Source organism: Paecilomyces variotii, assembly GCF_004022145.1.
Source record: "Paecilomyces variotii strain CBS 101075 chromosome Unknown C8Q69scaffold_6, whole genome shotgun sequence".
Lineage (NCBI taxonomy): Eukaryota > Fungi > Ascomycota > Eurotiomycetes > Eurotiales > Thermoascaceae > Paecilomyces > Paecilomyces variotii.
In genome coordinates, this window is record NW_021167145.1 from 269,160 (window position 1) to 282,961 (window position 13,802).

The window sequence follows — 13,802 nt, forward strand, 5'->3', positions numbered from 1 at the left end:
AGAACAGCCTGACTGGCTCTCCTGCACAGAAGAAGCAGTATGTTTCTGCTTCCTCGATAAGAAGGGGAATAATAATATTATAAGAATTGATGAGAATCTGAAACGTCCAGTCCAATTGTTGCGGATTCAATTTTGCCTCGCGTACGATGGTCGAGACTCTACACTCGACCAGTACGGAGAACGAGATTGGACTTGCTTCTGGTGCTTTTCGCAAGACAGCACCAGCCTTCCCTAGTCTTGGCTCAGTTCCCAGCTGAAACTTGGAAGACGGTAACTGCTGATGCAAAGCCCTAGAGGAAGGCAGCAGTGTGCAAGCAGCTGTCAAGTGGTGGTTCAATGATAGCGCGAGATGAGTGCAGTCTAGGCTGGGTACGTGGGAGAGCAACCATGTGTGCTAGCTACCGAACCCGTCCGACTCTTACTTGATGTTGACAGCTGTGGCTGGGCGCAGCCCACGTAACAATAATGCGACCTCGTAAGACTATGAATGTCATTGAAGGGAAATAGGGAAATAATCGAATGATCTGGGCGGCAGTAGTGGCCATCTCCGAAAGCCGCGCCAAGCATCGCGATGATGACAAAGCAGTTCAAGTGAGTTAACTTAACTAGGTAGGTAGTTATCTTGCTACTCGTGGGCTGAGATTGTTTATTCGGACGCTCAGGCGTTGGTTGTTCCTACCCGAGGGCTGTCTCTCAAGTATGCTAATTACTTATGATGTGGTATACCATGTATCTATCCTACGACCGTTGACTCTGCTCTCGTAGTGTAGACTTTGTTTGCAAGAGGAATCTTATCATGAGTAGAAGCAAGATGATACTCGTTGCTCAAAGTTCGGATCCGCCGGAATCAGCTGATCTCCTATATCCAGAATAATCGGACTGGGAACGCCTGAACCACCAGAAAGTGACCCCAAGCTCGACGTAACAATACTCTTTAAACCAAGGAAGCTCCTCTTCTGAGTGTTCACCCGAGTGAGACCAAGGTCAGAAGTTAGACTCCTGACCGATGCTGAATAAGCGAGTTACCTGGAGATGGATGCGGGTGGTATAGGCGCATTAAGATCTAGCAGCGTCGAAGACCGAACTCCTCGCTGGTCTGCTAGATTTCTTTTCTCCGATTAGATCAAACCTTCACAACTGTTCCCCGCAGAGCAATTGCCAGGCGGACGTAATAATGGTTACATGCCCAGCGGCCTTTTAGGTCACCTAATGCACGGACGCTTTGGACTAGTGATGCAAGATCGGAATCGCCAAGCAAACGCTCTTAGGCCCCAGAGTCGTCTCTTTGGATGAGGAAAGAGATGCGGCTATGAACACGAGATTTGAAGTGCACTTGACAGGGCCGATAATTACTATCCGATATTATTAGATGTTAGTGATTGGATGTCCCTGCTTTCCCCTACCGCCGAAGGTCGCGGTTGCAGTTAGAACGGGACGACCGACAACGGAACCACAAGCATCGGTGCTGCAAGACCTGTGGGCCAGTCTGTTTGAACCAGACTGCGATCTCGTAGTGGTTCAATTGGCCGTTCTGCGTTCTTTTGGTCTGCAGACGAGTCTTGACGAGGACGCTAAAAGGCGCACAAAGAGCCTATTGGAGGCTATGGGCACCTCGATGGGAGAAACAGCGGAGATTGCTGAGCATGAGACCGTAACTCGATGCTGGCAGATCAAGCACCTGGCCTGTCAAAACCCCGGTGCAAGAAACCAAGATTATTGTCCCGGGTGTCGGACTCGAGATAATCGGGGCGAGGAACAACATTGGTCGTCTCTTTTGCGGAATCCGCCGACAACGTCACGGCAGGGTAATAAGACGGTATCGTCCGTATATGTCGACTCTTTCGATAGTGACTAACAGATCCGGGTGTTATGTCCAGACACCAACTCTAGTTTCAAGTCTTCCGTCAACAGGCTGCAAATCATCAACAAGTTTGGTGATCGATGATTTCTCTGATCTGACAATGTCTGTTTCGATGCTGCGCATAACAGACAGTTCTTCAAGCATCGATGCCAGCAGCTCTTGGTGGCCATTGGCAATTCGCAGCAGCGCAGAATTACCCAGCTGGTCGCGATCTGATTCCCCGCAGATGTCTAAGTTCTGTAGCTTCCTTAGGCACAAGTCAAGTCTAGCGCTTAGCACATCAACTTCCTCCTTCCAAGTGCGGTCTAGAGGATCAAGGAAGTCGAAATCCCCCATGAACGTTGAGGATGTAGACGCTTGTTCACGGGCTTGCTTGACTTGAGCCGCATTCTCCATCCAGTCCTCGAAAACACGAACCACCTTAGGGTATCTCCCTTCGCGGGACTCTGTCATATCATTTACCTCTTGGACAACATGAGAGAGAGTCTGGATCTGTTCTGCGAAATCTTGACGGCTGGTATTTTTCGCGATATTCTCAGACCAATTGGCCAAAGCCAGGTAGTTCAATTCTCTTTGAATGGACTGCTCTTGAGCCAAGACGGAACGATAACTATCCGAGATAGAATTGTACATCTTGCTCAATTTCTTTTCAGATGTCGTCTTCCAATCCATGTTCTGTTGGTTGTAGGATGAATAAAAGAGGTGTAGTTGCAAAATCTCCGTCTGCAGAGCGGCGATATCTGATCGCGACGAAGGTATCATGAAGGAGTCCAGCTCTGTGGAAGCAGAGCTAGCCGCTGTCGTAGGTGTTGGGGGTTTCGTGTTCTTTTTGGGACTGTAATGCTGCTGGTATGTTGAGAATTGCGGTCGTGACCTTGCCAGTGAGACAGACGAAGCCGCATCGGACCTTGCAGGTAACTCATTTCTGGATGATGATGATGATGATGATGTTGTCACAACCTGGATACGGTGCCTTGCATGCCCCCTACCAGCGGGTGGTTTAGCTGAGCTGGCGGTGGCCGGCTGCCGTAACGATGCGGATCTTGTGGGACGTGCAGGAGGAAGCATCTGCGATCTCTGAGGAGAGCCTGGATCAGTAGACTTAGAGGGAACATTGTCGGTTCTCAGTGTAGAAACAGCTCTGGGAGATGTTGTTTGCGATTTCGCCGGAGACGGTAGCCTGGGTAGGTTTGGAACAGCCGTTAACCCAGATTGGAGCGCTGTAGAAGCTTTTGACTCCCCAGTTTGTGCTGCGTTCTGACGTCGGGCCGCTGGAGAGGATTCCTGAGGTTGTTCCCTGACCGGTTGTGCTAGACCAGGCCGCCGCAGTCGACTTTCCTGGCGCTGAAGCGACACTCCCTCTCCAGCACGTCCATTGGCCCTTTGTGAACTGCTGCGCTGCGGCAGAAGACTGTTTCTGGGCGCAGGAGCATCGTCCTTATTCACAGAAGAAGCATCCGTAGTCGAAGCAGTAGTGACAGTTGGCGACGACTTCCATTGCGTCTTAATTCTCTGGCTCCCCGGCCCGCCGGAAGCGTTCGTTGAATTCGATACCGGAGTCTTGATCGAACTCAATTTAGTCGTCGTCGGCCGTCCAATGTTGGATTCCTACAGGATCAAAGACGTTAGAACATCACATAATAATAAACAAAAACGCGTCTAAGACCCCTGTCGGGGACCGGAGCCATCAGCACGGTGAGAAAGAGATCCGCTATCTTACCGACCTTTCTCTGACCAACGGTCGGCTCCCTCAGGGAGAGGGAGCGCGTAGGTATCGGCATTCCTGATACGAAACGAACGTAGAGCGCATAGAAAATGCCACGGCTCCAAAAACAGCTGGTGATCAAAAAGATGAGCGATATCTCATAAGAATGCAATTGTTTCGGGGGTGGAGACGGTTCATCTCCAGGACCAGGTCATGATACCAAGCTATGGTAGGTCCTGCTAGACTACACCGCATTTAATCTCAACAAGCTTGGCGTGATGAAGATCGGGAAGTCCCCACCATTTGCCGCCTTGATCAGCCACAAACAAAGCCGAAAAGGAGTTGCCTTTGGAGTATGGTAGGCGCGCACGATGAATGAATTGCAAATTGTTACTGGCACGGTCATTGAATTGCGATCGCTTTATGGAGTATGTCTACGCAAAAAGGGTTCATCAGGCACGCTACCTTTTGTTTGGGGCGTAAACAATAGAGTAAAACTATATATTTATACGTCTTTGTGATTTGTCGCCTTATGTGGTGGGATCAATATGAGCGCAATGAATCTAACCTTTGCTCCTGCTCCTGCTACAAGTATACATTATCTATTGAGGAAATGTGATTGCAAGAATCTGTATGGCAATTCGATTGGGTACGACAGCTGGTATTGATTTCCTTAAGACCGTAAAAGTTGACATGATTGAAACAGCGGAGATTTCCCCTCTCTCCCTCTTAACATAGCTGGTCCCTTTTTGTCTGTAGACACGTCACTGTTGGTAATGGAACATTCGTCAAGATCGGTGGGCTCGATACGCATAGCTGGGCTCCCGAATAGCCGTCACAGACTGCCTCGTCGTGGGAAGGACACGCCTTCTACGGCAGCATTGTCGGTGAACCAGTTCACCCTGTCTCCGGCACCAACGTTAACAAGACCGGATGGCAGACTGTGTCCTTCTTCCGTGTCGAATATCCTCCTCAGGATTTCCTTCTTGCCGCCGCCCGTGGCGACGAATGCAATGGACAACGCGTGCGTAACGACCGGAAGAGTCAGAGTAATTCTCTTTGGCGGCGGCTTGGGAGAGTTCGAGATGGCTGCAACCCATGCGTCCTTCTCACGGAGAAGTTCGTGGTCGGGGAATAGGGAACAAGTGTGGCCGTCCGGACCACAGCCCAAGAGGATGAGATCGAACACGGGAAGCTTGACACTGTCCTTGGCTGCGAATGATCGCATCAGTTCCTCCTGGTACAAATCCGCAACCTCCTGGGGATCATCATCACGGACATGCTCCGGGTCGATCGTGTGAACTCTGGGCTGTCCCAGCTCAGCAGGAATCTTGTCTAGCAGCTCATCCTTAATCAGACGATAATTGCTGTCCGGGTGGTCGAGTGGCACGACGCGCTCATCGGCAAAGAATATATCCCATTTGGTAAATTGGGGCGTGTCGTCTGGAGTACCGTTGCCGGGCGCCAGAAGGGCTTTGGCCAAGGTGTTCGGTAGAGAGCCGCCCGAGACAGCTAGCCTGAAGCTGCCATGGCGCGTAATGGCAGCGTTCTGGTTGTTCAAGACATACGTCCTGAGTTGCTTCGCCAGAGAATCGGTGTCTGAGAAGCTAAACAGCTTGGGTGGTGCGCCCGCCATTGTGAGCGTTGGAGTCAGTTGAGGTGTCGTGAAAGTGTCGGCGGGGTAGCGGGGTAAGGATGGTGGTTGATTCCTCACGATCGATCTCTCGCAACGGCAAGCCGAAAGTGATGCAAGAAGCGCGCTGAGATCGCGGTAATTGAGTTGGACTGTCTCCCAATGACGGACTGGACCTCGTTGCGATGGGAAGACAGCTCGCTGTCAGTACAGATAAGGTCAAGAAGCCTTCAGCCGGTGTCAGAAGCTCGTGGAAAGAGCATGGTGGGACCGCAGCTTGAGATCATTCATTACTCCCTTATCCGTCACCTGAAACAGCATTCTTGGTCAGCATCGAGCTCCAGAGAGCCCACGCTTAACCATCATGACGTTGCTCACGAATCCTGGCCCCTGGAACAGACGATAAGTGCTTCTGGATGGCGAATAATAAGGGCCATTGTCGACTACCGCCCGCCAACGACGGATGTGCGCTGTGCACGTTCCATCCTTAATTATGCTCAGTATTATCTCACTGCCACTTCAGTTCTGTTCTGCCAGTTGACATGCTAGGAAATCTAGTGATCCATGGAAGAATCCGGCGCGAGGAGAAGCAGAGGAAGAAGTAACCGTCCATGCTCTCCGGGGACCAGCAGATCTCACGGGAGATAAGTAAAAGCTGGTCTGCCGCCTCGCGACCAGACTTTCCCCACAAGCCACCAGTTGCAGATTTATCGGAGAAAAATCAACTGGATTGCCCAAGAGTAATTACCCGCTTGGGTTAAGTGAAAAGGGAGAACGGGGGATGCTATAACTATGTGAAACGGTCTCTACTTTCTGACCGGGCTTGAACTATTATATGTGGGCTTCTCTCATAGCTAGAGTCCGTCCCTTACTACTTGGTTCTCTGGTGTCTGGCACTTGAAAAGACGAAACTCTCAAGTTGTTTTGCGGTCTGGGTGGAGTCGTACTCTATCTAGATCGACGACTCTTCTTCCCCTGCCTGCGAAGAGGTCAACGGCGCGGGGCTCCAGGATTTCGACATGTTTTGATCATGGAAAAAGCGTCCATGCGTCCATGCAACGAGCTCATTTCGGCCATCCACTAAGATTAAAGCCTCTATCCGCCGGCCATTTAGACCTTGGAGCTAAGTGAGATCTGCGATTCACAGATAACGGCACCCCTTCCTGCATCTCAGGAATCAAGCCGCTTCGGTGATTTGCGAAGGCGTCCATGTTGCAGCAGTAGTCGGAAGGGAGAGGGAGAGAGAGCCAGGTTCACATGCGGAGAACGCATGTAGATAGACGTCATTGCCAAGTCGACTGCTTCGATACGGGGAATCTGATAGCAGAGTAAACAATCCATCTCTCGAGTCGGAGGGGCGAAGACCGTGGCATGTGCCTGGTTGTTTGATTATAGAGTAACTACCAGCAGGGAATTCGAAAAAAAGAAAAAAAAAATTGTCTGATATCACTATTACCAGAGGGTAATGGTGCTCATGGAACTTGGAGCCGGATGTGGATGCCAGGTTATATTGACAGGAGCTTGCATCACTCCGCTACGCCAACCCACCTGTGAGAGTGGTGTATAGAGGACAAAGCCTTTTTTGTTCGGCGGTCAGATATTGCGCGTGGCGGATTGCGATTTCTGGGATGAGGCCAGTACAAGTTGGCAGGTAAAAGGAGCCGACAGGAAGTGATTGCTCGTAGCTAAGTATACAAGCAACGTCGTAAGAAGATAACGACGCTTTCCCCAGTCTACTTCATATCGGCGATCCCTTCCAGCGAAGCAGCGCTGAGATGTGCCTGGGATAAACTCGGGGAGGCAAAAGGCGGCGAGCGTATCGGCACGCACTCCCGGGACCAATTGGGCGGCCGGGCCAGCACTGCAGGCCAGCCCAAAGGCAACGAACGGCCGCCTGAAATTTCCAGGGCGACAGCCAGATGGGCTAAACGCCACGGACAGCTAGGCTGGGTGATTGGTTCCACCCCGGGACTGCAGTTCATTTCAATTTTCAGGCGTGTTCGCGACGAGGGAACTACTAAGTTATGTAGGGATGGAGCCCTGAGAAGAATATCAACAAGCCACTCAGCGGGTCAAACGGATGGATATGCTGAGTCTGAAACGTAGTTTCATTTTAGAGCCAGCATGTTGTAGTATGAGGATCTCGGTCTTTTCAACATCTGGCTGATCAGAATGGATGATCTCGATCATCGCCGGCTGTATTTTATTATCTCCGTTTTTATTTTTTTATTTTTTTTCGCAGCAAGACCAGGGAGTCGAGGACGTTATCTGCCCAAGTTCGACCGCAGTGGAGCAGGGGAGGGGCAGCACCGCCAGCTTGGAGCGCAATTTAATGAAGGCTCAGCCCGGCGCTCAGATCTTTCTGGGATGAGTAAGATCAGTTGTGCGCTCGGTTGCAGGTGAACTACTACTATTATTTATGGAGTAATTCATTCTGAAGTGTCTGATTCTTGGGGTCATGGCGCCCAGACCAGTCATGACCGGACCGTCGCTAGAGTCGTTTACGGACCACTGGCCATCGCGGGTTATCCAACCTGGGCACGGGGGTGAATGGTGATGCCAACGACATTGGCCCTGTTCCTGAGCGCCAGACGAATCGACAAATCGACCGGCGTTGACGATCAGCTGGCCACGACGTGCCTGTCAACCTTGAACGAAGGGTCTGGTGATGACGACACGACCGGCTCGCCGGTGATGCGACAAGCGGGCATCGCTCAGCCTGCAAGGAGCGCGATCTGGCTGGTCAGGAGGTCGAATTCGGAATGGAAGCGATGTAGTCGCCTTAGGGTCGTAGAAACCATGATCTCGGATGGCCGATGTGCTCCTCTGCCCATGGTTACCGCGGGTGGATAACTGAGCCCACCTAGTCTAACTAATAATACTACTCAGTAAGCCTTAAACTCCGTCCCCATTATTCCCCCAGTGTCCGTTTATCTCTCATGATTGTCCGGCACATCCGTCCTGACCACTTTATTTGAGCCGTCCTGAAGGCTGTCGATGTGGATATAATCTCCTGTTTGCCTCCTGTTCTTATATAGCCCCGTCGCCATCCCCAACTGCGCTGTGTCTTCTGAACGGTTTCTGCCTGACATACACACACACATAACTACCATACTAAGAAGAGAACCGCTGAACGCGCGCCCAACGCCCCTCTTAGTTTCTCTCAACCCGTTGGGAATACAAAAAGGAACAAAAGGAACAAAGGAACAAAGGAACAAAAAAAAAAAGAAGAAGAAGAAGGCGACAACCCATTGGAATCGACTCGACTCTTGCAAGACCTTTGTTTTTCTCTCCTCCCCGCGACACTCACCTACGGAGAACATCCCTCATCCTCGTCGCACAAGCCACAATGAGCTCTCCATCGATTCAAATACAACCTCAGGCCACCAACGGCGCTGAGAGCCTGACACCACGATCCTCCTCAGAGGCCTCAGCAGCAATTGCCTCGTTCGACATTGTTCGCTGTTCCAGATGTCAACGATCGCTCAGCCTGGAAAATGCATCCTCTCCAGGCGTGGTGCGGTTCGGCATGAATTCTTACTACTGCAGCCGCTGCGCTTCCATGGTGGGGTTCAACCGATGAGACGGTGCGCTTTTTTTTTGAGGCACAGCACCAAACGACCACCCAACCCTCAAGAAAGCCCCGATGCAGCATTCTTTTGACCACAGTCTTAAGCTACAAGACCCGAGTCCCATCAAACTTGTTGACCCTAAAGCACGACGCTAGTGGCACTGTTTGCGGACAATCTGCGAATCCCGCGATGACACGACACTCAAGAGAGAAAAAGAGAACACCTTGGAAACGAAGTGACTACTCTAGTCAAGATCTCGTGGGCGCAAGACCCACGACGCTTTTTCGACATGCGTGCTTCGAACGCAATCCACGATTCTATGGGCCCTTATCATTCGCTGGGCATCACCTTCACCTCATCTGAAAGAAGAACATGAATACACGAACATCAATGGCGCGGGGCGCACAATATGTATCAACTGCGGAATGGTCACTCCCTTGAGGTCGTGGGTATTCCGGAATGCACCAGCTGGGGACTGAGCAGGACTCGTCCAACATATGTTTTTGGAGAATTTTTTTTATCTTTGGCGCGTGAAATTTTCTACTGTTGCATGGTTCATGAGCGGGATTTAGCGATCGGTTATTGACATTGTTTCTGTTTTTATATATACCTGTTGAGCGATATGCATGCATTGGTCCGTTCCAGAATGGGCCGACTGGGGTTTCTGTTTTTATGTGTTTCCATGGTTCATGTTCCTGTTAAATCTATCCTCGTATCGGGAATGATTCAGATGTTTGTGATAAATCTCTTTCGCAAGATTTGAGAGATCTTCTACGCTGTCCGGACCGTTGGATCCCTAGCTCGATATGCACTTTTGAGATACCCCATACCCCTGGTCACTGAGAAACAGTGCATGGACGGCGTTATACTACTATGGTTATTTTGCCTCTTTCAACAACCCTCGAGTATACCGAATTGTAACCGTCTCTTTGCGTCATGAGTATATGTCTCGCATACTATAGTCCAATCTCTCTGAACTTTGTAATCAGCCCTATGCCCGCAACGCTGACTTCATCACCGCCGCGTCAAGGCCACACGTAATCAAAGCCGCAAACGCCACATGTGTGACTGTGCAATGCTTACCGCATATCTCGACTGGGATTCTCTCTCTGCACGATTCGAAACAGATGTTCTATGCTGGGGCCTAGAATTGCGCATGGAGAAAGTTTCCATGCATTCCTGCTTGCTGGCTTTGCCCTCTCTGGCGGTCCCAAGCATCTGCGCCCGGCGGTATGAGCATAGCCATTCCTAGGTACTTACTTCGCCTCATCGACCTGGGCTCGTGCTTCTTCCTGTCCACGGATCATAAGGCGCTTTCACCGACGGTTTTTCGGAAAGCCATGTCATGATTCCACGATGTTTGCCTAGGGTCGAGACCCAGAGCATCGGGACCGTTGGGCTTCACCACAACTTCGTGCCGGGCAACAAGGCTGCAGGTACGCAAACACCAAAGAGACGGTGTGACTACGTACTAGATACTGTGACTACGGAGTACAGCTTAGGCAGTTCACGAAGGAAAAATTTTTTGTTTTTATTTTTATCTAATTATTTTTTTTTTACTTTGGTGCCTGGTCCTTTTCCCTCACCCGATCGCAAACATCGAGATCCTCCAATGTCGTTTACGGGTCGACGCGATCCGGAAACGAGCAGGGCTGGTGCATACGGCTGAGTCAGAGACTCCCAGTCCCTGGATATACATACCCAGGTAACATAACTCCTTATCACAAGGAAAGGCGTAAAGTCTCTCGTGTTTAACCCAGGCTTCTAAGTTTTTCTTTTGCCACTCAGGTACGCCCCAAAAGCAGCGCTAACTAACTCATACTTTCAGTTCCGCCAAAACCCAAGCCTAACCCGGTATCCCGCACGTTCCAGACTTTTCAGAGCTCGAATCTTCGAGCGTTCTCTGCGGAATAATAATGACCAAGGGAAAGAAAATCTTTATTTTTCTGCAACTTTCCCTGCAGCTCGTGTAGCTGACCGTTGGTTACTAAGGAGATCCAGGCAAGACATAACTTTGTTGCGCAAGTCTCGGTTGGGGAAATTGCTGGAAATGTTGGTTCCCCTTTAGCTCCATACTGTACTGCTAGTCTGCTACTAAGTCGTTAGTGGAGAGCTCGGCCGGGTACCGGCGAAGTTACCCTAAGTCAGCTCATGCCTTATGGATGCATGCACAACTTTGGTAAGTCTTCTAGACAGTACGAGAAGGAAGCAGTACCATGATAATAATCGTAAGTCTATGGTAAAGGAATGTCATATGATGGCGAATAAGGAGCATCACCGAATACTTACCATAGTTTCATAGTATAGTACACACGCCAATTCGCTATTTTAGTTGCTCGTGATTGCTTGTTCATGGATTTTCACAACCGCGAGCATCCGAGTCGCGATCTTTTTGTAGTACTAACTATTCTACGGAGTATGTATTACATACTGCTTTAGCTTCAATTATCCCGCGTTATTTGAGAACTCGTGTTTGAGTCAACAGATAATAATTCTAATCTAGTCGCTTCCATCCATAGCTGGTGTCCACTGTCTGTAGATCCAGACACCAATATACTCTTCACCCTTACCATCTCATCCTAGTTAACGTTATCAAAAAGGCAAAATAATAACTCCCCCTTATTATTTCCCTCAAAGATTCGACGTCCAAAACCGTCAAAGACATTTCTGTCGATCCCCGCGTCGGAGAAACAAACGCACGTGCATACATACATACATACATAAAATGTCAGACATTCGAGAAAAAAAAGGGATCATGAACCTTATTTAGATCCAGTCCTAGAATTCTTCTAGAAGGGAGCGACATTTGGGGCAAAACCCACAGACGATCATCCTGCACACAAAATTGAAAAAAGAGCCCGCCCACCCAGAGGACCTATCTACTCTAGTTCAGCCCACTATCTGCTCTAGATATGTTTCTGTTGTTTTGCAAACGGAAAGGAAGGGCGGCGCGCGTGTCACTTCTAAGTTCTTGGGGGGAATGCAGATCCCGCACGAGCAACCCTGAGGCTGGGGGAATACCAAAAGGAGATCGAATCGGACCCATCGAGGCCGAGACAGGCATAGATACACTGGTCCTGTCACTCTGGTAGATAGTGCTAATCTCGATAGTAGTGCAAGTGCAAGTGATAGTCTGCGGTTCTTCGCGCGAAAGCAGCAATAATGATACTGAAATTTGGATCTCCAGCTTACCAACTTTCAACGTGGAGACTTGACTTCAACAACATTCTTCTGCTACGCTATTCCTTATATAGGATCAATAATAATTAATACGCATGTACCCTCGTTTAAGAAAAAGGAGCTCATTGCGTGGTGATACAAACGGCAGGAGACCACAGGCACAGGGCCTTCGTCCTACTTTGGAGTATCGACGCTACAGTCAGGAACGCTGAGATGCTGAGATGACTAGGTTACACGAGCCAGGAACCTTCTCGTTCCGGTAGATGATCCCGGAACTCATCAGATTCCTAATAGGAGTGACAGCTGCTGCACTTGCGACACAGGATAGAGTCTGTTTATCTTGAAGCTGTTCAGCCAATAGCTAACTGCTACAATACTAGAGGGATAAGAGCCTACGGAACCCAAAGTGACAAGCCTTTCGTATAGTAGAGCTATCTATACCGCGATACTACGATCATAAACTGAATGTCAAACTGACCATTGTTGTACGGCCCGTCCTGATGCGGGATCTTCTCGTTCACAGTGGTAAATCGAGATCGTACCTAATCGGGGGATCACTCCGGCACCGCCGCAATCGTGACAGCGGGAAGTTTCCTACTGTATCAGATTGACTGTATGAGAGTCTTCTGTACAGCCTCCACCGAAGAGATCACTTCGCACTTCTCCGAGGACAGGGTCCAAGGTGTCAGACCGCGGCCACGGCGCCTATCTGCTGTGCGCCATTCAGCCTCGACAGCTTCTGCCAGTTTAGCGCAAGGGCTTGTGTGATGCTCCACGGTTTTGGACGGACGATACCCTGGACAATCTTACGAGGCGTGAGATTGATGATTTTATCCAACCATAAGTGGTTTTCAGGTACCAGTTCCTGGACGGCATCCCCATGAGCTGAAACGGTCTCCAGATCCGTATGCAGCGCAGATCCCGAGCCAAGGAGCAGAAATTCTCACTAAGATGGCGGAATGTGAGATTCGATATCGCTAGTATAGTTCCCTCCACTTGCTGGACCGGGGTACTCGACGCTACAGACCGACAGTGAACTAACTAATCCAAGATTCGCACACCCGATCGATCACTATTTACAGGGTTGCATTTTGCAGGCTCTCTTACTTCACATTTTTGAAATGATAGCATGAATTAGCTTCTCTGCCAGAACCCGTTCTAAGAACTGTGTATAAATAACTCCTCGAGGCCATAGCGGTTTGCGCCACCCTTGCTGGTAACTAATGAGACTAAGCTTGGGTTTCTGTGCTACTGCCAAGTCTGCTTCCTGAGCACTCCTTCCAATCGCGGCGGTTTTGACCCTGCTCAACGTACGGAGCACTAAGCGCTGCGAAGTGCGATGCTATATGACACCTCACACGCGTTGATTATTCTAGCGCTCATGTCTCTCATCTCTCAGGGATTCCCTTGACAATGATCGATCGACGATCGCAATGATCTGCGTTTCCCAAAGCATGGACTATCGCGGCTTTATCATCGGAGTCTTCGGTTGATCAAGGGGCCCGGCGGCAAGAAACTACAGGTGTCATTCCTTCGAATCCACGACCATTTTAGAGTACAGCTACGGGCCTACGCTTGCCGGTTTCTACTCTGTCACTGTCTGGGAGCCTGGGCCGAGATCATTACAGACTATTTTAAGAGCATTTCCAGTGATCCTTTGATCGATACCGCACAATCCAAGGCGAACAAAAAAAGAAAAGAGAAAGAAAGAAAGAAAGGAAAAGGAAATAACAAACGCTCTGACCGCTCACCCACCTTGCAGCTGCTGATAAAACTTCGGCCCATTGCAGTGTCAGACAGGAGTGGCCCACCTGTCATGGCGCTTGCTACTCCTTGAGTCCTTGCAAGCCA

The 13,802-nt window shown here is 49.9% G+C and overlaps 4 protein-coding genes across 4 annotated transcripts; 1 reads left to right on the plus strand and 3 right to left on the minus strand.

Annotated features, from left to right (window-relative positions):
- Positions 1 to 1,861: 1,861 nt before the first annotated feature.
- Positions 1,862 to 3,723, minus strand: C8Q69DRAFT_274362 (hypothetical protein). The gene is made up of 2 exons (XM_028626830.1): positions 3,586 to 3,723; positions 1,862 to 3,469 (listed from the first exon to the last, which is right to left on the minus strand). The coding sequence occupies exons 1-2, from the start codon at positions 3,640 to 3,642 to the stop codon at positions 1,868 to 1,870; spliced, it is 1,659 nt and encodes a 552-aa protein (XP_028484546.1). The 5' UTR covers positions 3,643 to 3,723; the 3' UTR covers positions 1,862 to 1,867.
- A 317-nt stretch (positions 3,724 to 4,040) lies between these two features.
- On the minus strand, positions 4,041 to 5,364 carry C8Q69DRAFT_274862 (6-phosphogluconolactonase like protein). Its single transcript, XM_028626837.1, has one exon. The coding sequence runs from the start codon at positions 5,200 to 5,202 to the stop codon at positions 4,402 to 4,404; it is 801 nt and encodes a 266-aa protein (XP_028484547.1). The 5' UTR covers positions 5,203 to 5,364; the 3' UTR covers positions 4,041 to 4,401.
- A 2,726-nt stretch (positions 5,365 to 8,090) lies between these two features.
- On the minus strand, positions 8,091 to 8,630 carry C8Q69DRAFT_274528 (hypothetical protein). Its single transcript, XM_028626836.1, has one exon. The coding sequence runs from the start codon at positions 8,520 to 8,522 to the stop codon at positions 8,130 to 8,132; it is 393 nt and encodes a 130-aa protein (XP_028484548.1). The 5' UTR covers positions 8,523 to 8,630; the 3' UTR covers positions 8,091 to 8,129.
- Positions 8,436 to 9,066, plus strand: C8Q69DRAFT_274509 (hypothetical protein). Its single transcript, XM_028626833.1, has 2 exons — positions 8,436 to 8,764; positions 8,927 to 9,066. The coding sequence occupies exons 1-2, from the start codon at positions 8,549 to 8,551 to the stop codon at positions 9,008 to 9,010; spliced, it is 300 nt and encodes a 99-aa protein (XP_028484549.1). The 5' UTR covers positions 8,436 to 8,548; the 3' UTR covers positions 9,011 to 9,066.
- Positions 9,067 to 13,802: the final 4,736 nt, after the last annotated feature.

Coding starts and splice junctions, on each gene's coding strand:
- C8Q69DRAFT_274528 (XM_028626836.1), bottom strand. CDS start 8,522: ATGTTCTCCGTAGGTGAGTGTCGCGGGGAGGAGAGAAAAACAAAGGTC.
- C8Q69DRAFT_274862 (XM_028626837.1), bottom strand. CDS start 5,202: ATGGCGGGCGCACCACCCAAGCTGTTTAGCTTCTCAGACACCGATTCT.
- C8Q69DRAFT_274362 (XM_028626830.1), bottom strand. CDS start 3,642: ATGCCGATACCTACGCGCTCCCTCTCCCTGAGGGAGCCGACCGTTGGT. Junction 3,470..3,585: donor CGACCGTTGGTCAGAGAAAG/GTCGGTAAGATA, acceptor TTGATCCTGTAG/GAATCCAACATTGGACGGCC.
- C8Q69DRAFT_274509 (XM_028626833.1), top strand. CDS start 8,549: ATGAGCTCTCCATCGATTCAAATACAACCTCAGGCCACCAACGGCGCT. Junction 8,765..8,926: donor GCAGCCGCTGCGCTTCCATG/GTGGGGTTCAAC, acceptor GCACGACGCTAG/TGGCACTGTTTGCGGACAAT.